The sequence below is a fragment of the Myotis brandtii genome, unplaced genomic scaffold (assembly GCF_000412655.1).
Source record: "Myotis brandtii unplaced genomic scaffold, ASM41265v1 scaffold240, whole genome shotgun sequence".
In the NCBI taxonomy this organism is placed as follows: domain Eukaryota; kingdom Metazoa; phylum Chordata; class Mammalia; order Chiroptera; family Vespertilionidae; genus Myotis; species Myotis brandtii.
The window spans coordinates 4568581-4590119 of NW_005359064.1; the positions used below are offsets into that span (position 1 = coordinate 4568581).

The 21539-nt window shown below is 51.6% G+C and overlaps 1 protein-coding gene across 3 annotated transcripts; it reads right to left on the minus strand.

The window, feature by feature from the left end:
* Positions 1–8037: 8037 nt before the first annotated feature.
* Positions 8038–21539, minus strand: KLF15 (Kruppel-like factor 15). 3 transcript variants are annotated; one of them, XM_005866934.2, is made up of 3 exons: positions 21247–21539; positions 17325–18425; positions 8038–8989 (listed from the first exon to the last, which is right to left on the minus strand). In XM_005866934.2, exons 2-3 carry the CDS (start codon positions 18398–18400, stop codon positions 8821–8823), a joined length of 1245 nt encoding a protein of 414 aa, XP_005866996.1. In that variant the 5' UTR covers positions 18401–18425; positions 21247–21539; the 3' UTR covers positions 8038–8820. The 3 variants fall into 3 exon arrangements, with proteins under 3 accessions (XP_005866996.1, XP_005866997.1, XP_014395782.1); XM_005866935.2 differs by lacking the exon at positions 21247–21539 and adding an exon at positions 20278–21240; XM_014540296.1 differs by lacking the exon at positions 21247–21539 and adding an exon at positions 19366–20256.

Sequence of the window (21539 nt, forward strand, 5' to 3'; positions counted from 1 at the left end):
CTGTGGTAGCTTCGTGGGGAAGGACGTTCAGTCTAATTAGCATATTATGCTTTTATTTTATAAATTATGCTAAATAGAACAAACTTGTACACATTCCTTTATACACAAATTTTTAATGGTGGGTTTGCTGGGTCAAAGAGTAGGCACATTTTAAGTTTTGATAAATTCTTCCAAATTATCCTTCGAAAAACAATTGTGCTGCCATCAACAATGTTGAAGCAGCCATTTCTACACCTTGGATGCAATCAATCTTTTACATTTTTTTTCAGTCTAGCCAGCATAAATAGAATTCATTATCATTTTTATTTTCATAAATAGAATCCATACACACACACATACACACAAGGTCAAACATCTTCTCAATGGACTGATTTGCTGATCATATTTCTTATTCTGTAAAGTTACTATATTCATTGCCCATTTTTCTATTGGAATTTTTATCTTTTAATCACTAATTTATAGAACAGTCCTATGCATTCCAGATATATTTGGCTTGTTAGCTCATACATTTCTCTCCATGTCTAACTTTATCCATGTCTATTCTCTTTTTTTTGTATACATGAAATAAAGTTTATTTGTTTAGAAATAAATTATATCACTGTGGCTAATTCTATGTTGATGGAGTGCCCAGAGTGTCCACTTGGCAGTTTTAGGTGAGGCTCAAATGCCCAGTTGTCCAAGGGTATAATCACACACAAACACACACACACACACACACACACACACACACCAAGACAGGCCCTGCACTCAGACCTCAGGCCCCTGAAGATTGGGGCACAAGACAGGCCCCTGCACTCAGACCTCAGGCCCCTGAAGATTGGGGCATACGTTTTGCGGTTCTTTTTATGGGATGCAAGGCCTGTGACTCCTGTGGGGGTGTGGAAAGTGTGTCAGTGTAAGAGAATTTGGCCTCAGGTAGAATTTCCAGGTGTCTGGTATTAAGTGGGACAGTCCAATGATTAGCTTCCTACCTAGAAAATAATGCAAATAAGAATGCAAATAAAACCTGTGAATCATACATAGCCTTTTAAAGCCTCTATAGTTTCCAATTGGGTTTATCTTGTTTATCACCTGATACTTCATCAACAATGGCTTGAACATACAGGGCGGGGCAAAGGTAGGTTTACAGTTGTTCATATGAAAAATAATACAATAATTAATAAACAATGCAAGAATAAACTCTGTGTTTTGCCCTCCCCTGTTTTAGCTTTGAGTTCTCTCTGCTAAGTGTTTAATGATCTGTGAATGAACACTGAGGAGATGTTGCAATCCTTTTGAAGAGGGAATGGGCTCGCCCGTCTGCCGGCAAGATGTGCAGGTGCTGGAAAACGTTTGCCCTGATAAGATGACTGTCGGAAGAGTGCTGTGTTCATTTAGAAGAAATGTCTTATTCAGCCTCTTGGCGTGAAGAGGTGGGGATGCTGAGGGGATGCTCAAATAACAATGGGTAGTAATAAAAATGCCACCAACAGTAACAGCTTTTACCCCCTGCCGGACTCTGTTCTCAGTGCATCTCATGTTCACTCATTCAGTCCACACACTGACCTTATGAGGAAGGAACCATTATCATCCTGTGAAGATAAGGAAACTGAGGCACGGAGAGGTTATAGGAACCAGGAAATCTGACCCTAATTCTCCTGTGTATTTAAAGAGGCCAGGAATTTGAAGTTCCAGGAGGAAGAGGGAAACGCTTAGAAGGTGACAGAAGGGATGGATGCCAAAAGTAAAGTCCCTGGGTGCCTTGCAGAGAGGGTGGCCAATAAGTATAGTTATAATCTTTACTTATAGTATATATGTATGATTATATTATTTAACTATTATAAATTATATAATTATAACTTAGTAGATATTATAATTATGTTATTATTTTAACTAGAGGCCTGGTGCATGAATTTGTGCACGGATGGAGTCCCTTGGCTTGGCCAGTGATCGAGGCCTACTGGGGGGTTGGCCAGCAGGGAGAGGGGCTGTGGGGGTTGGCCAGCCAGTTCCCTCCACCCCCACCTGTCCAGCCCCCCTGATGGGCCACGCCCGCCAGGGGGAGGGGCTGCAGGAGGTTGTCTGTGGGAGCGCACTGACCACCAGGGCCCAGCTCCTGTGTTAAGCATCTAGCCCCTGGTGGTCAGTGCACCACAGCAACTGGTTGACTGGTCGTTCCAGTCATTCTGGTCATTCGGTCATAATGGTTGCTTAGGCTTTTATATATAGAGATTGAAACATCAAATAAGGGTTTCCCAAGCAAAATATTGTAACCCTGAAAACTTTTAGTAAAGGTGGCACAGATGGTTCTTGCCAGAGTGGCTGGCCTCTCAGGGCCAGTATTGAAGGGGTCAAGTGGGAGAAAGGGGTGTTATGGGAGAACACAGAGCCTGCTGAGCTGGTGAGGGGCATCTTCACTACCAGGAGAGGGCATGAATTTCCAGATGTGCACCCAGACTTTTAGCAAGGTTGGGAGTAAGGGAGAAAAGGAGCTCCCACCACTCGCTGCATCACCACCCTCAAGTCCTCCCTCAAGCTGACACATAGGAGAGGCCACAGTTTCATCTATTAAGTGAGACCCAGAACTCCTCTGCATGGGGCACTCATGGGTCCTGGGTGTCCTCTGGGGAGGAGGGTGCAACTGCCCACTTACTTGTCCTGCCAGCAGCTCCAAGCCAGTGGGAGCACCCACTTTTTGTCCTGGGCTTCAGTGGGAGAAGGGCACCCACTGCCACTTTGCAGTGGGACCAGACAGGTTGCCTCATTCCTCTTTCCAGCTGAGCCCTCTGGGGACAGCTGTTACCAACTTACCAGTTACCAGTTGCCAATCACCCCATAGAAATGAGACATCAAGCCTCATTTCTTCCTTTTGTGCACAAGACAGACGTCTCAGGGGAGGGGGAAATACATAAAATCAGATGTCCAAAATGCCACTGGTCTAAATTGCTCCTTTAAAGGGCAAGGACTTCTCTGGGAAAGAGGAGGGTCCTACCAGAGGCCCTTCAAGCATTTGCACAACTGTTCGTACAACCTGGGGTTTGGAGCCAGACTGGTACTAATTACATTGTTACTTGGACATTGCAAACCTTTCTTCTCTTTCTGTAACAGTACTTGGTATCTGCATTTGGATGTTAAAACCCATTCGCCATTCTTTAGACTCCTGTCTAGCTAAATGTATTTTCACTCTTGTAGTCAGCTATTTCCAGCTCTGACAACCCTGCTCTCATTCTACTCATCTGTCATTCAGGTGCCTGACCTCTCTGATGTAATCTTTTGAAGGGAGCTGTGGTGATCCCACTCCTCACTAGCGCCAGCACCATTCCGTCTGGAAACTGCCCTCATTCGTTCAGCTCAGAGTCGAGGCCCAGTTCACAGAACCAGACGCTGGGGACAGGTGAGGATGGCGATGTCAGTGTGTCCTCACATCTCCCGGACTCCCAGAATTAGAGCAGATGGGAAAGGACCAATGGAGGTTGAAAGCTTACTTGGTCTCAGGGTCCAGACCTCACTCCATGAGGGGCTCCTTTGTGCAAGGCCCACAGGTGTCCCTTCCAGCCAAGGCCTGATCTCAGGAGGTGAGAGCTGCCTCTGAGCTTCCATGTCCTTATCTCAGGCAGTTCTCTAGTGGGAGGCCCTTCTTTGGGTGCTGCCTTTCTCTTTCTGCCTCATCACTGTGGCCTCTTGTCCATCATGCAATGGATTTGCTATGTAAATATGCTAACTTCCTCTTCACACATCCTGGGGAATCAATGTAGTCACACTGGTTTCACATAAGTACCCTGAGAGTCAGAGAAACCAATAGGGCTCAAGTGGGCTCAGTTCCAGTTTCTGCTTCCAAGACCCACCCACTATGCCCTCCTGCCTCCACAGGTAGGGTATTTTCCCAGCCCTCCACTTACATCAAGTGTGCATATAGTTATATATGATTTAATTACATATTGTATAATTGTATTATAATTCTATTTGTACATATTTGTTATGTTATATATTAATACTAGAGGTCCGGTGCACAGATTCATGCACCGGTGGGGTCCCTCAGCCTGGCCTGCACCCTCTTGCAATCCAGGACCCCTCAGGGGATGTCAGAGAGCTGGTTTCAGCCTGATTCCCGCAGGCCAGGCCAAGGGATTCATGCACCGGATTTGTGCACTGGGCCCCTAGTATGCATATATCTTTGGTTAAGCTCTTCCTGACCTCCCCCTTCCCCCTTCCCTCTGAGATTCATCAGTCTGTTCCATGTTTCCAGGCCTGTGCGTTGAGCGTCTGTCCCCTGGTGGTCAGTGCGCATCATAGCTACTGGCCAAACAGTCAAATGGTTGCATAGGCTTTTATATATAGAGATATGTTACACACTAGTATATGTTACATATTAGCACATTTTATGTTACATTTTAGTATGTTGTATATGTTATTTACAGTATTAATACATATGATATTTGTTCTGGAATCTGTTCCAGAACCCCAGTATCCAGCTACTGATTTTTCTTGCCCTCCATACCTATCTATCCCACTTTCATCTTTCCTTCCCAGCTGGGTCTGGGATCCACACGAGTTTGAACTCCATGGCAGCAGTCGGAAGCCAGCCCTACCTACCCTTCTTTGCTGTCTCCAAGGCAGATTTTAATTTTGCTGTTGCAGTTTTTGTTCTCTTGCAATATTCCCTCATCCCTTCCACCTCTCTCTGTACCTCATCTTGTTTCTGTTCTATTCCAGCCAGGGCCCCCTTTGTGGCCTCCCAGGAGCCACCAGGAATTTTTTACCTGTTGAAGATTACGGGAAATTTTCAAAGATGCCTTTCTGGGTCCTGCAGTGGATTGCTGAGGTGTATACTTCCTGAGTCTTCTGAATGCTCCCTTTGCCTCCACCTGCAGTCTTTTAGCAGGCCCTGTGGCATTAGTCACCTTAGCCTAACTTCAGGTAATGCAGTTCAAACTCGGTGTCTGTCACAAAGAGAACTGACCTTGTCCCTGTGTTTGGTCCATTATGTGATGTTCCAAGACCCTCACCACATTGACAGCTGTACAAGTTAACATGCCCATTCCCAGCAGTTTCTCCCTACACCCGCTGTCTGGATCTTTGATACTTAGAACCAATGGAGCATAAGAAAAGTTATAGTTCCCTGGAAGTCCTGACCCCAGATCTTTCTGCTTCTATCCCCTTGACCCTTGTAGAGATTCTGGATCCTACTGAAGAATCTACTGTAACATATGGTGACTTTTTAATGGTTTTGTTTTGTTTACTTTTGTCCCCATGGGTGAGGATTCTGTCATTTGTAGCCTTGGCTTGTCAACCAAAAGTGTCAAGCTCCTCTATTCCCACAGGGTTTCCCCTCATGATACTCTGATGTTCCAAGCCTGACAGTTGGTTCCATACCTGCCAGTGACACCCATTCTGAGAATGTGGACAAAGCCATGGGAGGGGCGGGGGTGGGCGAACCCACCCACTCTACCATGACTTACATGCTGCAGGGAAGAGGCCAATTTGCAAGGTTCTGAGAGGTGAACAGAATGTGTGCATGGCACCAGGCTCAACACCGACATGGTGGGTGTGCTTGTAGTGAAAACTCAACGCCTACTCTTCTTTTCTTTCTATTGTAATAGAACTTCCAAATTTTAGCTGTGTCCATAACCTCCAGATTAAGACTAAATTTTCCAGCTTTTCTTGCAGCGGATGAACCTGTGATTGTTTTGGCCAATGGGACATGAGTGGACAAGACTGTGCAAATCCCAGCCCCTGACCTTTCAGGGAGGGAGGGAACACATGGCCCCTTGATGGCTTTCCCTGGGCTGGCACAGTACCCTGGTGAGCCATCTTGGACTAACACCCTAGGGCATGGAGAGCAACGAGAGAGGAGCTCCCCACAATGGAGCTGCCCTATCAGCCTGGACTGCTTACTTTCAGAATATTTAAATAGAGAAAAAGAAACTACCTATGTAAGCAACAGTGTTGGGGAGTTTCTTTGTTATAGCAGTCTAACCCATACTCTGCCTGCTTCACTGCTCAATAAATGATACTTCCCCCTCTGTGTGCCTTTGGGAAGGGTATTGTGCAAGGTGGGGTACCAGGGTGTTAAAGCTCTGCAACTTTCCAGACTCCTATTACAAACAATTGTGGGCACATTGGCTCACATCTCCATCTGCTTCTTGGCTCATAGGCTAAGACAAACACCCTTCTTCCAGTGACAAAGGTGGTGGCATGGGAGTCTCCCAGAGGTAGGAGACAAGCTAGGTGCCTCAACAGAACTCCCAATGCTCTCATGGGTCATGATGCAATGGTGTTAGCTGCAGTAGAAGACCGGAGACCCTGACTCCCCAGGCTCTCCATCTGGCCTGAAGGCAGGCTCACAGCCTGGAAAGGGTCCTCACCACTATTCAAAGTCACACGCTCTCTCTTACCCTTCCCCACCATGTATCACCTGAGGACTTTCATCCCCATTCTGCAGGGGGAAGAAGCTCAAATCTATAGAGTTTAAGAAATCCAAAGTGGGGGGAGTGGGGATCAAGAGGCAGTGCCCTTCCCTCCACGCCCTGTTCACTCAGCTGTGCTGCCAAGGGTGCAAACATACACATCAGGTGAGGAGTATGGAGCCAGACTGAGGGTAATGACTTAGACCACCCCACCACACACAACCACCCTGGCCTTGGCCTGGACACAGGGTCAGCTGGAGGCTGCAGGCGCAGAGTAAGCGAGCTGTGGGGACATCCAGAGAGATGTGCGGAGTGGGTTCCTGGGTCAGTGCCCAGCACCATGGATACATGTGCTCACAGGCTCCTCCACAGTGACTGTCCTGACCTCTGGTGTCCTTTTATCTGGGCTATGTTGTTTGTTTATGGATGAAGAAAGGCTATGCTAATGCCTCACTTACCCAAGCATGTTTGGCCATAGAAGGTATATTTGGTCAGGGGCAAAGGACAGATGTCATAGGCCAAGTCCTTTCCCCAGGACCAGGGCCAGTCTCTGAGGTTGTCACTGAGAAACACTGGCCTTACTTGTATCAGGTTCCTGGGTAGACAATCACCTCTGGAAGGTCCTCACCTACTAATTCACACAATAGAACTGTGGCCACCTTCCCTACCCACCTGGCTAGCTCATGGCTTCTCCTTCCTCTGGTCCCGCCCCGTTCCCAGCCTACCAGGATGTGTGGATGGGTCCAAATCCCAACTGTGCAAGTGCTCAGAGAGCCTCAAGCATCTGGGGGAGTTTAGGAGCTTTGTCTCCCCAGAGTTCTGAGCAGCTGGGGAGGGTGAAGGTGGTGGCTGAAGTCCTAATCCATTTACCACCACGAATGCAGGCGGGAATATGCCATTTCCTCCAGGAGTTCAGGAGGGGGCATGATCTGCCCCCTACATCTGCACAAAACATACAGTGGGTGCACAATAAATACCCGATGGACTGCACAGAAAGTGTCAAGTGCCGAGCAAGGGCCTCCAACAGTAAATCAGAGGAGTAGTGACCCCCGTGGGCCTGGCCTGGTCTGCAGTGGCTTCCCATAAGTGATGCTGGGATAAGGGTTGGATTTGGGGTTGTGTAGAGAAGAGAGAGCACTCCTGGCCTTCTGGGATATTGGAATAAGCGAAACCTAACAGCCAGCCTGTAGGTGGGGCTGTGTGGGAACCCTGCATGGCTAGGCCAGGGGCTTAACCCCAAAGATGCCTTTGTATCCTCCCAGGTATAAACCTCAAGGTCCCCTGAGACTCAGCCCCCAGATTACCCCATTTCCTGGCAGAGCAGAGGAAAACAGTGTATGAATATCATTAAGTTATTGAGTTCTTTTTTCTTTTTATTGGCAAAGTAAATATATTTTTATGAAGGACCAAAGAAAATATACATAATTGTAACATATATACACCAGCTTTATAGATTTTTAAAATTTCAAATTTATACAAATGCTGATGTTATTAAAAGATATTTTATGTAGATGTACCTATGTACAGTTTATTTACATACATTCATAGGATGTGAAATAAACCTATCAAAACAAGCTAGTTCATTTGATATTAATTTCTAGACAAAATGAGGAATGCATTTCTAAATAGGGATTGGGGGCTTTATCTGCTTCTTCTACTTGCTACACAGCCTGTTCCCCTCTCCTCCCAAAAGGTGACTCTGGAGGCTGGTGTTGGGAAACAGGACGAGGGGATGAGCCACACCGGGTACAGATGCTCCGGGGCTAGCCTGCATCTGTCTGCTTGCCCTGCACATTTAACTGAAGCACATGCACTGTCAGCCCCCAGAGGGGGGACTTTTCACCCCAATCCTGCAGCCACCAGGAGGCCAGGTCCTGCACCCCTAACAGCCCTGCCCACACCTTCTGGTATTCAGGCTGAGCAAAGCATTTGGACAAAACCACCTGCACACCACAGTGCAGCCCAGGACTTTTGGCCTACTTCCTTTTCCCCAGTGAGGCTCCCTGTGGGAACTGACATTTCAAAACTGCACATTTCATCTTCCCGGGCAATAAAGTGCTGGCCCTGGCCCAAGCAGGGAGCCCAGTGGGAGAAGGGCCAGGCCCCCAGACACTGCAGCAGAGGCCTGTGACAGCGGCGCAGGAAGGCACGAAGGTGCAAAGGCACAAAGGCCGGCCTCCTGGGTCAGGGGCTGGGTCTCCCCAGGAAAGGCAGCAGGTGGGGGGGCTCTGGGTTCCTGCCTCCCAGGCCAGCCCCCCTCTTCCCATATCAACCCAGGCTGCTGGGTTGGCAACGTTGTCATATCTCTCTGAAGGAGGCAAATAAATTATTGCTACAAAATATATGGGCGATCTGGACGATCTGATGGGGCTGGTGGGATGGGGTGAGCAGGTGGTAGCGGTAATGGTTGTGTGGGTGGGTGGAGGTGGGGGGGTCAGTTGGCAGCACGAACAGAGCGACTGCTCCGGGGGAAGCGATGCACCTTGATGTGCTTGGACAGGTGGGTCACTCCGCCGAACTTCTTCTCACACACAGGGCACTGGTAGGGCTTCACGCCTGAGTGTGAACGCCGGTGCCTTGACAGTTCATCCGAACGGGAGAACCTACAGGGACACAGCAATCAGCGAGGCCAGGCTGGCCCACCCTGCCCCAACCCGACCCCCATCCCCCCAAACACATACACCCAGGCCAGCAGTGGATTCCCAGGACTCCACCAGCTGGGCAGCTCAGGATACTTCAGCTACCCAAGTGCTTCTAAATTTATGGTGAAAATCCACTGTCCCAAGCCCCCTCCCCATGTCCCTGTGGCCCCCAGGATAGCAAGAACTGGAATCAAAGGCTCTGCCAGCACAGCAGGCCATTCTGCCGCATCTGGGCCTGAGAGGGGCTGGTAGGTGTTGGGATGGCTATCAAGCCTACCAGAGATCTGACTTACTCTCCACCCACCCCGCCCCACCCCAAACACCGCCCCCTCCAGCGTGCAGTGGGATCAGCTCGCCCTGACTGAGGCTGTGCTTCATGCTCTCCCCTCAGACCAGAACTTGGGGCTTCCATGGAGGTCTACATTGGGAGCCCACCTAGAGGAGAAAGTGAGGCTGAGGAGAATTGTCTTTCCCCAGCTGAGCACGGAGTTCTTGACTCCTTTCCCTTGCCTCCATTAAAGAGACTCACCCCACCCTGGCTGGTTGCTCAGTGGTTAGAGTGCTGGCCTGTAGACCGAAGGGTCGTGGGGTCGATTCCCCGTCAAGGGCATATACCTCGGTTACAGGTGCCCCAGCCCTGGCAGGGACACTTGCAGGAGGTAGCCAATCAATTGTCTCTCTCACATTGATGTTTCTCTCTCCCCTCCAACACTGTCTCTAGATATTGATAGAAAAAATAGCCTTAGGTGAGGATTAAAAAAAAGAAAAAGAGCCCCACCCAATTCCTGGACCCAGTTTTCCTAAAAGCTGGACCCCTAAGATGTCCCCAAACAAAACTGTACCTCTACAAGGTACTTCTGAGAGTTTAAATGGCTCCCCTGCCACCTCCCTCTCTTGGCCCCAGTCTGTCCAGGAGCAAGTATTCCCATAGCCCAGAGGCCACTAGTGGGAGAGGTAAGAACTGACTGGACCAAAGGGCTCAGACAGCTGTCACTGACTTCAGGGATTTGAGGCTCTCCCCACCCCTCAAATCCCCACTCCCCACACACATACTCTCCTCCTCTGTGTTTCACCTATACTGACCTGTCCTTGTTCCCTCTTGACATAGGACATTTGCAATACTGTTCCCTTTATCCAGAATGCTCGTCCTTCCCTTCTCCTCACTCCCACCCACCCATCCCTTAGAGCCCAGTTCAAATGTTACTTCCTCAGGAAAGCCCTCCACGACTACATCATTCTAGGTTCCCACAACACAATGCACCTCTCTTTCCTGGCCCCTGCCACAGTTGTTGCAATTTTAAATCCATTTCTTACTTTTTGATGAGTGTCAGCCTGTGCCACTAGACCAGTGGTCGGCAAACTGCAGCTCAGCAAACCACGGCTCGCGAGCCACATGTGGCTCTTTGGCCCCTTGAGTGTGGCTCTTCCACAAAATACCAGCTCTTCCACAAAATACCGACTTCTGCGCATGGGCCACGAAGTTTCAATCGCACTGTACGTGCACGCCCGCACGTGGTATTTTGTGGAAGAGCCACACTCAAGGGGCCAAGTTTGCCGACCACGGCACTAGACCATCAGCTCCATGAGGAAAGACACGTCTACCTGGTGCATGGTAGGTGCCCAGTCAGTGCATTTACATGAAAGTGTGGACACAGCAGGCACCCAGAGCAGGCACCCACAGGAGGATGGGGCTGTCATAGGGACAGTCCTCTCAAGTCCTAGTGCATCCATGCACCCACATGCACGCACGAATCCACACACTCACACACATACACATGTGCACGCATGCACACCCATGTCTATACACACATGCCACGCATATGCGCACACATGTGAGCACACTCATACATATATACATGTCACCCACTCCACACCTGTGCGCACATGTATGCACATGCGCACACACAATGCAATGTATACCTACGTGAACACATACATGCACAGATGCACACACTCAGGAGCCCCGTTCCTGGACCTGGGGCCACACAGCAACAGGCAGATTAGATGGTGACCCTGGAAAGCTGTCCCCAACCCAGCCAATGGGTAGGGGGTGATGGCCCACTCTGGCGTGACCTGTGGGTGGAGGCCTTGATCCTACAGCCTGCCAAGGAGCAGGAGGACCCAGCAGGACAAGTCTTGGGGAATGCTCAGGTGGGCAACAGGAGGGCCTGAGCACAGATGGGAAGCTGGGCCCAGAGGCAGGGAAGATAAGCACCTCAGCTTGGCTTGGCTGTCCCTGGTGCCCTGCCCCTAGAGCACAACCAGGTTTCTTCCACCCCCATCCCAGAGTACCAATTGTGGTGAATACAGAGAAATACTCTCAGCATGTTTTCAGAATTAAGGAAGATCAACTGGCCCATTTTCCAGATGAGGAAACTGAGGCTCAGAGTGATGAGGGCCTGATCTAGGGTCACAGGTAAGACAGAGCAGCCGAGGCCCAAGCAAAGGTCTTGAAACAGCTCCCTGCTGTATCCTGCCACCCTGGTGGCCACAGAAGACCTGGCTCACCCACAGAGCCTGGCTAGAAGGTATGTGCCACTGGAGCCCTGTGCCAGGGAGGAAGCAGCATCAACGGGCTCTGGCAGTCAGAGCCTGACCTGAGCTCCTGGGCCAGGGCCATGTGTCCCCAGCTGGAGCTGGACATACAGCTTCTGAGCAGGTGGGCATGCCCAAGGCAGGGGGCAGCAGAAAGCTATAGGAAATGCCATCGACAGTGCTAGAGCCTTCCCAGACACCAGGCACTGGGAGTGCCTGCACCTTCCAGGGAGCCAGGATCAGCCCCATGGGACTGACAATGTCACACTGTAAGAGCTCAAAGAGAACAAGAGGCTTGCGGGGGGTCCTACAGCAGTGGAACAGCAGGATCTGCTCAGGTCCCCACCTGACTGGGAGCCCTATGTGGTCCTGAGCAAACTTAAGAACCATCCTGGGCCTCAGTTTTTTCATTTATCTAATGAAAATCTTGGGATTCTTGTCCACCTTCCGGAACTTTTCTCAGAGGCCAAAGGCAGTGACACAGACCACAGGGTCCTTGCCATCATGGGGGCACCAAGGGAAAGCCAGGTCTGAGAAGAAGCTGTTCCCATCTGCAAGCCCCCTCCCTACTGCCATAGGGTCCTGATATTTGAGAGGTACTGTCCCTGGGAACTGAACCCCCAGAAGATCCCTGCCTCACACCCTACTCACATTGTCCCAAAGAGCAGCACTGGAGAGACCTGGGGGCCACACAGAGGGAGGGGACAGGTGGCTGAGAGGCAGCCTTTGTAGGCACATACTGACCAGCAACCCGGGCAAGTTGGCAAGCTCTCTGAGGCTGTTTCCCCACCTGAAGTCAGGTATGTGATAGATCTGCCTCAGAGGACTATAAAAGGCGACAAGTGGCAGTGCTTGACAGCAGTGCAATCACCCAACAATTGTGAACTCTTATCAGCAAGGAGCTTAGCACAGGGCCTGGCCTCTGGTACGGTCCTTGAGTGTGTGGGTGGTTACTGTGAATTGTGTTACCGGGGTGCAGGACAGGGAAGCACAGAGGTCCAGGTGACTTTCCTGAGCAGCTTATAATGTCAGCACCACCACTGGCACATGCAACACCTTTGTGCAAAGGCACCCCTTCCATCAGCCAGAAAGCCATGATTATAGTCAAGTCTCAAAGATCCCAATGGGAATGGCACCCCCCAGAGTTGTGCAGTGCACAACCTGCCCAGCCACACTTGGAGGCCGAGCTGACTGCAGGGATGGGGCTGGAGAATGCCTCATCGAGTAGGGGAAGCAGTGACACAGGCCAAAAGAGCCAGACCACTGGGCTTGAATCCTGTCCCTGCCACCTCTTGGCTCTGTGGCCTCAGGCCTGCAAATCCCCTTTTCTGGGCCTCTGTGTCTTCTGGGGATGACAACAGTACCTGCCACACAGGGATGGTGAAAGTTATTAATATTCATATTAGCTGCAGCAGGAAGGGATTCTTTCTGGACAGAACTGCTTGGCCATTCTGGAACAGGACGTTCCGCTGCAGGGAACAAAGAAGGCCTGTGTCTGAGAGTGAAGCAAGGAAACTTCTAGGAAGGCAGGCAAGCAGCCACTTCCCAGATGGTTAGCTTGGAATAGGGAAAGTCTGATTTCAACCCTGTCAAGGGTGCCAGAACCATGTCACAAGAGGGGAAGGGACAGGGAACACTGGGTTCAGGACCAAAAGCAGAAGGAAGCGGGGGTTGGTAACCTGGGCACGTGACAATGGGGGAGAGGAGTGCAGGAAGGGATACTCTTCATCACACAAAGGTGCACAGGGTGGGGCACAGGACACAGTGCCAGGGCCAGAACGGGCCTGGTAGGAGGAAGAGGAATCTGCTCACCAGGCCCAGCAAGAAGAAGAGAGGCAGCCTTGGGAGTGGGGAGCTCCCCATGTGGGCAGGCAAGCAAGAGTGTAGGGGTACCACTCCAAAGACCAGCTGCAGGTGAAGGTCCTCTCAACACTCTAGCAGGCCACACCGGACTAGAGGCTTGCAGAGGGGGCTGGAGAGAGGTCCTCAGTCTGGGGGTAGGGGGTTGAGGGCAAACAGCCCAGGGTGAACTCCTGGCTCTGCCACTTACTAGTTGTGGGACCATGGAGAACTTACTTAAATGCTCTGTGCCTCATTTCCTTCTCTGTAAAATGGGACAACATACTGAGGCATACCTCACAGACTTGTTGGAACATTACATGAGTTACTGCGTTTGGTGCATTCAGAGCAGTGCTTAGCACACATCAGGCACTGCTGTTATCATTGCTGCTGTTGCTACCTCTTTTCCCTCACCCATGGTGTACCACCTGAAAAAGCTGATGGCCTTGTAGGGGAGAGAGGACACCCAACCATTATAATCCCAGGTGCACAGAGAAAGATGAGGGGAAAGCCAGCTCATGACTGCAGGTGTCTCCAGGTGGGAGAGGCATGCCTGCCATACTGCTTGCAGGTCAGGGTGGGGCTGAGGCACTGCCTGGGGGTGCACCCAGAGCCATACTCACTAGCTCTGTCCCTGCAGGCTTTCTGGGCCTCCATTTCCCCCTCTGTAAAATGCATATTGATGTCTATATGTTCCAAGGCTATTGTAAGGACTCAGTGAGTTACTGCCTGTGACCTGTGCAAAACAAAGCGGAGACCATTATAAGACCATCTACAGTTGCCACTGGGGAAGAAGCATTGGAAACAGAGGGCACGGAGAGGGCTGAGGTCCAAGTGGGAGCGTGGCCTACAAAGGTGAGGTCGGCAAACAGATTATGTGGGCCTGTGGGCCAGAACGAGAAGTTTGGATGGTGCTTAAGTGAACCAAAGTACACATAAAGGCCAGAATAGCCTCATGAGGTAATGAGTCCCCTGCGGCAGGAGGTATGCAAGCAAGTATAACTCATGGAGGGGATTCCAGCTCTGAGAACCTTAGAATAGTGCCTAGCAGAGTGTAACTGCTCAATAAACATGATACCTCATCATCATCACCATTACTTCTCCTGCCCTGTCCAGACCAAGCTGCCACAAAGCTGGGTCTGTCCTCCTGTCCAACTGCTACAAGGGCTCCCTTTACCTCTGACCCTCAGATGAAGGCTATGGCCACATTTAAGGGACATGCATGTCTTGTATACATCCCCGGGGTGTCAGGATCCCTGAAGGCCAACTGGACTCTCAAATTCTCAGAGAAACAGCCCTCCTGAGAGGCAGCGTGCCAGGCTCCCAGGGCCTCTGCCATGTGTGACCCCCACCAAGACCAGACCCCCCTCTAGAAGAGCTTGGGAGAAGCTAGGGATGCCCTTTGAAGCCCTAGGAATGGCTGGAGGCAGGGATGGCTCCGGGGTCGACTCCATAGGGACCTCATCATGCCACGTACCCACCATGCCTTTCCCTGTCAAGTGAATCCTGAGCAAGAGGAACAATGCCAAGGCTTAAACAGTGGCAGAGCTGAATTCCCTCCATAAATCCCACTCTTGTTTGTATACCTCCTGCCATAGGGAACTCACTACCTCATAACGCCACTGTGTCGGGGGCTGAGATCTGCCTCCCTAAGATGCACTTTAGGCTGTGGTTCCTGTCTGATTTCTGAGACAGCCTAGAAGACAGGTCCTCTCCTCCTGTGGGAGTGGACCAATTGGGCAGCCTTGACCAAGGACCATACCTTTCCTCTCTATGGTCCCACCCAGTTCTATCCCAAATGGAAGGGCCACTTGCCAGCATTCAACAGAGGACGGCGCCCAGAAAGATGAGCCCCTCATAAAAGTCAGACTGATGCTCTGCCAAGCCAAATGCCCAACCTCTCTCCAGCCCTGCACCCCACCAAGAGGAGAATGCATCCAAGAGGAGTCTCTATAAGTCTGGGGGTGCCTCTGAGATGGGGTACCGGCCACATGAAGGCCAAGCAAAGAACCTTCTCTTCTCAGACTCTGATCTTGGATTAAGAGTGACAATACCACCGATGAGAAGGGGCGCTGCTGAGCACCCCTGGCTCTGGTAAGGAGAGGCAGTAAGCAGGCTTGGGAAGGGGGACCACTGCGAGGGCACACAGCGAGTTGGAGGCTTTAAACCATGCCACTAGGCATCTCAATACCTTTCCCTCTGCAGTGGAATACCTGCCTCTAAAGCCCTATGTCTATGGTCTCTTCCCTGACCCAAGCTCTAACCACCCAACATTACACACATGCCACCACATCAGGCCTCACAAGCTGCTCCGCAAGTGCGCCTGTTACCCCAGGGCCTACCTGGCAGAGTGCGGCATGAGGCTCAAAGGCATGCAGCACCAGCACTGACACCCAACACGGTGGGGCTGGAGCACAGGCTCTCACAGAAAGAAGCCCTGCGGGTCTGCTGATTGGCACCTTCGGGCCTTGGGGTGGAGGGTGCCTGCACTCAGGAAGGGCCTCCATAACCCAAGATGCTTTTTGGGACAAGTCCCTTCCCTGGTCACCTCTGCACTCCCATGGCAAGGGGCTGCCAGCATCACATCAAACATTCCAGTCACAGCTCCTGTCCTGGGCCAGCCAGGACTCCAGGAGTGGCATCTCCCACCCTGAGACCAACTCTCAGGAGTTCTCAGACAAAAGTCTGGTCAAAAAACAAAAGCTGCAAACTGCTCCCTGTGAGCCACACCAACATGGATGCACACTCATAGACTAGGTACACGCATGGTCATGCAGCAGAGGCACACATGAAAAAACCAAGATGCATACACACATGCACAGTTACACAGCCACTTGCAAGATCCAGTTCTGCACGCAGATGGGGCATGCCACATCGCTCTCGCACACACTCACACATGTAGCAACAGCCACATCAGAAAAGCCCAGGAATGTGCCAGTAGAACAAGCCACCCTCCCAGGCAGGCCAGAGATTCCAGCAGGGTGGGCATCCTAAACTGAGGAAAGCCCAGCTGTGGCACCCCTAAGCGTCTGAGCTCCTGGCTGAGCTCCTGGCTGGCTGCCTGCTTTTCAGGAAAAGATGGACATGCTCTCCCAAAGAAGGTGAGCCCAGCACCTGGGGCCCAGGTAAGGGAGATCCACTGGGGTCCCATCCAGCTATGCTGCCTGAGGGCTGGGTAACCCTGAAAAGAGCCCTGTCCTTTGAGAGTTGGTTTCCCCGCCATGCTACACAAAGTAGAGCCTTCCACCTTTCGGTCAGCACACCCAGCTAGGTCCTCCCTTGTGGTTGGCTTTTGCAGCTTCTCTACCGCCTCTAGGTCTCCCATGGGAGCAAGGGCCTGGCCCAACCCATGTGCCCAGGGACTTCTGTAAGGGAAACTGGTCCCTTTGGTTGGGAAACAGCATTTTCAGGATGTGACTGCTCTGATATGACCTCTTGGGTTCAAATCCCATTTACAAAGCTGTGTGACCTTGGGCAAGTTATTTAGCCAGTCTGAGCCTCAGTTTGCAGTAAGCAGTAAGATGCGAGTAAGGGTGGTACTTACCCTTTGGGGTGCTGCAAGGCAGAGGGAACAGTGCACACATGGTCAAAGCCCCATCTGGCACACAGCCCAGGCCCCATCATTCTCAACCGTCCCTGTTATGCTATGAGAGCCCTTCTGCCCTGGCTCAGCCCCCTCACTCTCAGCACAAGCCCCAGCAAGCCTTACCAGGAGACCAGTTGTTTTCTGGTTTTAGTGATCAGGAGGGACTAGCAAACCTCTGAGCAGCTGTTGCTAGCTCTGGCACTGCCCCCTGTCCACCCCTCTCCCCTTCCTAATCAGTCTTAACTAATGTAGAAGAAATCAGCCTTGGCGGCACACCCAGAAGAACAGAGAAAAGGGGCAGCACTCACCACCCAGCCTGTCACCCCTCATACTGACCTCCAGCCACAGCCCGGCCAGGTGCAGGCAAAGGGCTTCTCGCCTGTGTGCCGTCGTAGGTGGGCTTTGAGGTGGCTGCTTTTGGTGTACATCTTGCTGCATCCGGGGAAAGTACATTTGTGCATTTTGATGAGTTCTGCCGCCGGGTTCTTGGGGAACTTCTGGCCCATGAGGAGGCCGGTGGGGCCAGGCCCCAGGGGTCCTGACCCAATGGGCTTGGCAGCAATGGGCACAGGGGCAATGCGCACGAACTTGGAGGGCACGTTCAAGTTCGAGGAGGGCACCACCTGGGGCAGGAGTGCAAAGGTCTGCCCCTGGATGTTGACCAGGAGCTGGGCTACCTTGACACTCTCCGGGGCCTGCCCAGGGGAGGAGGGCTCTGTGCCCGATTCCTGCTTCACCTGCACAGGTTGAATCTGCAGCAGCAAGGGGATGGGGCCATCGGGTGCAGGCCCCCCACCTGGGCCCTGAGTGTCACCCGCATTGGCACCACCTGGCTGGGGAGCACAGCGCTCTCTCCCACCAGACCCAGGATGGAGGTGGCTCCTGTGTGGCCCAGCTGAGAGCTGACTACAGGCCTCCACGTCCTTGCTGTTGCTCTCTGGGGCCTCCTTGAGCCCCAGCTCCATGTTCTCCTCCAGAAACTCTTCAATCTCCTCCAGAGTGGGCTGGAAGGGCCTTGGAACATCACCGGGGTCACCGACAGGAAACTCCGGGAAGCAGAAATGCTCCCCCTTCACAGGTGCCGGTGCCCTCCGCCAGGCCTCCCAGGTCACAGGACCACTGCTGGCCCCGATGCTGCCGCTGCCACCACTGCCCAGCGTAGCCTGGGAGAGCAGGAAGTCCAAGATGTTGTCCTGGCCCTCAGTGCCCGGGCCACTGGTGTAGCAGGAGCAGAGGGCTTGCGAGTCGGGGCTGGCGCAGGAGCAGAGGCTGGAGGCGTCACTGTCGTCTTCCGAGAGGGGCGAGGGCAGCATGTGGTATGCCTGCCCGCTTACCAGCCTGTCTCCCAGATAACCAACCCGGCACTTCGGCGACGAGAAATTCTCGTCCACTGGAAGCAAGTGGTCCACCATGCTGGCCTGGCCGTGCCACTGCTGGCTGTGGAGAGGAACAACAGAGGGCCGATCAGGACAGCACACTTACCTGCCATCTCATGGGCCTGTGCCCCCCTACTCTCCCCCCCCCCCACCTGCCCACAGTCGCCCATTGCCAAATGCCTGGATCCTGCCTCCATCCATACCCCAGGATAATTCTCTGCAAGAGTGTTTTCTGAAATTGCACCACCTGTTTGCAAGAGTGCTCTCCCAAACCCATTGCACAATCTGGGGCACTTTTGCTTTCAAAGAGATTTTCCAAAATAATTCTGGAAAGGGACACACCTATGTCTGTGAATGATTGTGACTGCGTGTGAGCAAGAAAGGTATGTGAGGAGGCTCTCTGCACCTTGGAACAGCCAAGGTCAGGAACCCTGTCCAGTTATTCAGAGTTGCTGCATTTCTGAGGACATCTGACCTCAGCTTCATTCCTGTTGACTCACTAGAGTGGGGAAGAAGAATGGCCATTTGCCCTTTGACCCTTGTGTTGTTGGGGCTTGGGTAGGGTTGCCAGATTGAGCAAATAAAAATACAGGCTGCCCAGTTAAATTTGAATTTCAGAGTTTAAAAAATGAATAACTTTTAATTTGTAATGTAAGTATGTCCCAAATATTAGATGGGACTTGCTTATATTAAAAAATTACTATATCTGACATTAAAATTTAACTGGACAGTCTATATTTTAATTAGGCAAGTCTGGTTTGTGGCAAAAAATTAAAGACCCATTGTGCCTGCCCTCACAGGCCCTGTTTCCCCATCTGAAGCAGGCAGCTCACCACCCTCCAGAGCTCTCAAACCCCTCTGAGCTTGGCTGCCTCCTTTGTGAAAGGAGAGAGGAGGGACAGGCCTGAAAAAAAGACATTTTACTGAGGTTCTGTCCCTGGGAGGACAAGGCCCTGCCCACTGGGAGAACTCACAGGAGCAGAGGTGGACCCAGATCTTACCTCATGTGACTTCACAACCGCCTAGTAGGCCTGTAGAGAAGACCCCCTTGGCCTGCACCCATGGAGCACTCACAACCTCGGGAAGACCCAGCCAACTCCTGTCTCCCAACTAGACCATGCTCTCCATGACAGCAGGCTAGGCTGTAGGGTGTCCGCTGTGTCCCCAGTTCCCAGTGTGGCAGCTGGTGCCCAGGAGGAGCTCAGAGAATGTCAACAGAGAGGAGAGGGGAAAGCTGTGTCCTCTGAAGGCCATGCTGGGTCTGGTGTCCAAGGAGAGTCAACAGTGTCAGGCTGTGATGGGGCCACCTCTGTGGACCTTTGTCCCCACAGTGATCATGAGTGGATGTTTATTGAGGTTGGGAATATTCTGCACCTAAAGCCAGAGATTCTCTGCTGCCTGACATCACCTCTGCACCCACCCCCACTCTCTGTCTCCAGGACCACAACTGGGCCTGTCACCCAGCACTGCCCAACAGTCAAAAGACCCAGCCCTGGGCAGAGAGCTCCCAAGGCTGGTCATCACCAACTGTGACCTTGGGCAAGTCCTGGCTCTCCCCAAATCTCAGTTTCCCCATGTTTCATGCTCCCAATGACCTCAGGACCTTTGACCTCGGTTCCAAACTGATCTGGGAAGCTTCAGAGCTCCAGGAAACAAGGCAAGGTGGAGGCCCTTGGCAAGTCTGTACTTCTGGGAAGTTTCACCAGGACATTTGGTTTTTGGTCGAAATACTCAACTAAGGACTTAAAATTGGGTATTTTAAAATACACACTATTCACCAAATCAGGTGCCTTAAGGAATAGAAATGCCAGATAATATAAAGGGCAACGAGGCTGGGCAGAACTCACACTTGGCCCTATACCTCCCTAACCCCTGTCACCCCCCACCCTCAAAACAGGAGGCTATGATCCTACCTGTGCAATATGTCAGCTGGGCAGATGATCTTGGGCAGGTGGCACAACGTCTCTGTGCCTGTCTTGGTCTACTGGGTGGGGATGCTGCCAACAGTGCCTAGTTCTCTTGCTTTAAGAGTCCAATGAGCTATCTACCATATGCTGAGCACTTACTATAGGGCTGGCATGAACACAGGGGATGGTCAGTACCAGCCATTAAGATTAGCCTCCAAATGGGGGAACTTATGGTCTTTCTGTCCCTCTGCTGTGATGTTAAGGAATACGGGGGACTCCAGCCTTCCTGGAACCCGGGAAGAGGCCACGACTTGTGGGAAGCAGATCAGACCATGTTCCTGCCCACTTAAGCTCTCCCCTAAATTGTAACCACCAACTGAATATTCCATAATATCAAGGAATTACTCTTGATATTTTTAAGTGTGATGATGGTACTGTGATTCTTATTAAAGGAGGCCTTCCTTTTCTAGATATAAACTGAGATAGTCACAGATAAAATTATATAAAAAGAGAGAAATAAGTAAGTACAATAGGATAGGGTGGGAGGAAATCTCCAATAGTTTCCCAAGGAAACATGACCCAGCCTCTCCCAGCACTCGCCCATATCTCACCTCCACCTGCTCCACACTAGCTGTGCACCAAGCCCACCAACTTCATGGACCTCGGGCCACTATTCTGGCTGCTCCCTCTCCGAGAACCCCTCTTTCCCCAGTACCCCAAATAGGAGTAACTTATTTCAATCTCAGCTAAGAAGTCACTTGGGTGGGAGTCTCCCCTAACCATTTTCTAGTACATCATCCCACGTTATATTCTTCCTAGCAGTTGCCAAAGCCAGAAACTATCTTAGTTATGTGTCTGTGTCCTTTATTTTCTGTCTACCTCCCCACCAGAATAGAAGCTGTTCTGCCTGTTCATTCAGTCCACCTCTATAATCCAGTGTAAAACGGGACCTGGCAAACTTTGCTGATTGAGTACCTGAAAGGCTGCTGCTGAAAGGGAGCCGGGAAGGAAGAGGGGCAGGCCAGGAGGGTAGAAGGAGACCTGTGGTAGAATCCCAGGGTCAAGCAGCAGTGCAGCCATGCAGGGCCGGGCGGCCTGGGCTGGCCGCCGAGGCACTCGGAGCCTGGAAGGGGCTCCGAAACTGCCGAGGAGAGGGCATCTGCAAAAGGGCAAGCCAGGCTGCGCCGGCTCAGGCCCCTAAAACACAGCAGCACGTGGCACGGCCAGGGGCACAGGCTTCGCGCGGGGAGGGGACGCACTGTTCCGGG

Bases quoted from the DNA above. Each gene is read 5' to 3' on its own strand.
- KLF15 (XM_014540296.1), bottom strand. The intron at 8,990-17,324 runs GTCAGTATGAGG...GTGTCCCTGTAG, and splicing joins TGGCCGGGCTGTGGCTGGAG to GTTCTCCCGTTCGGATGAAC.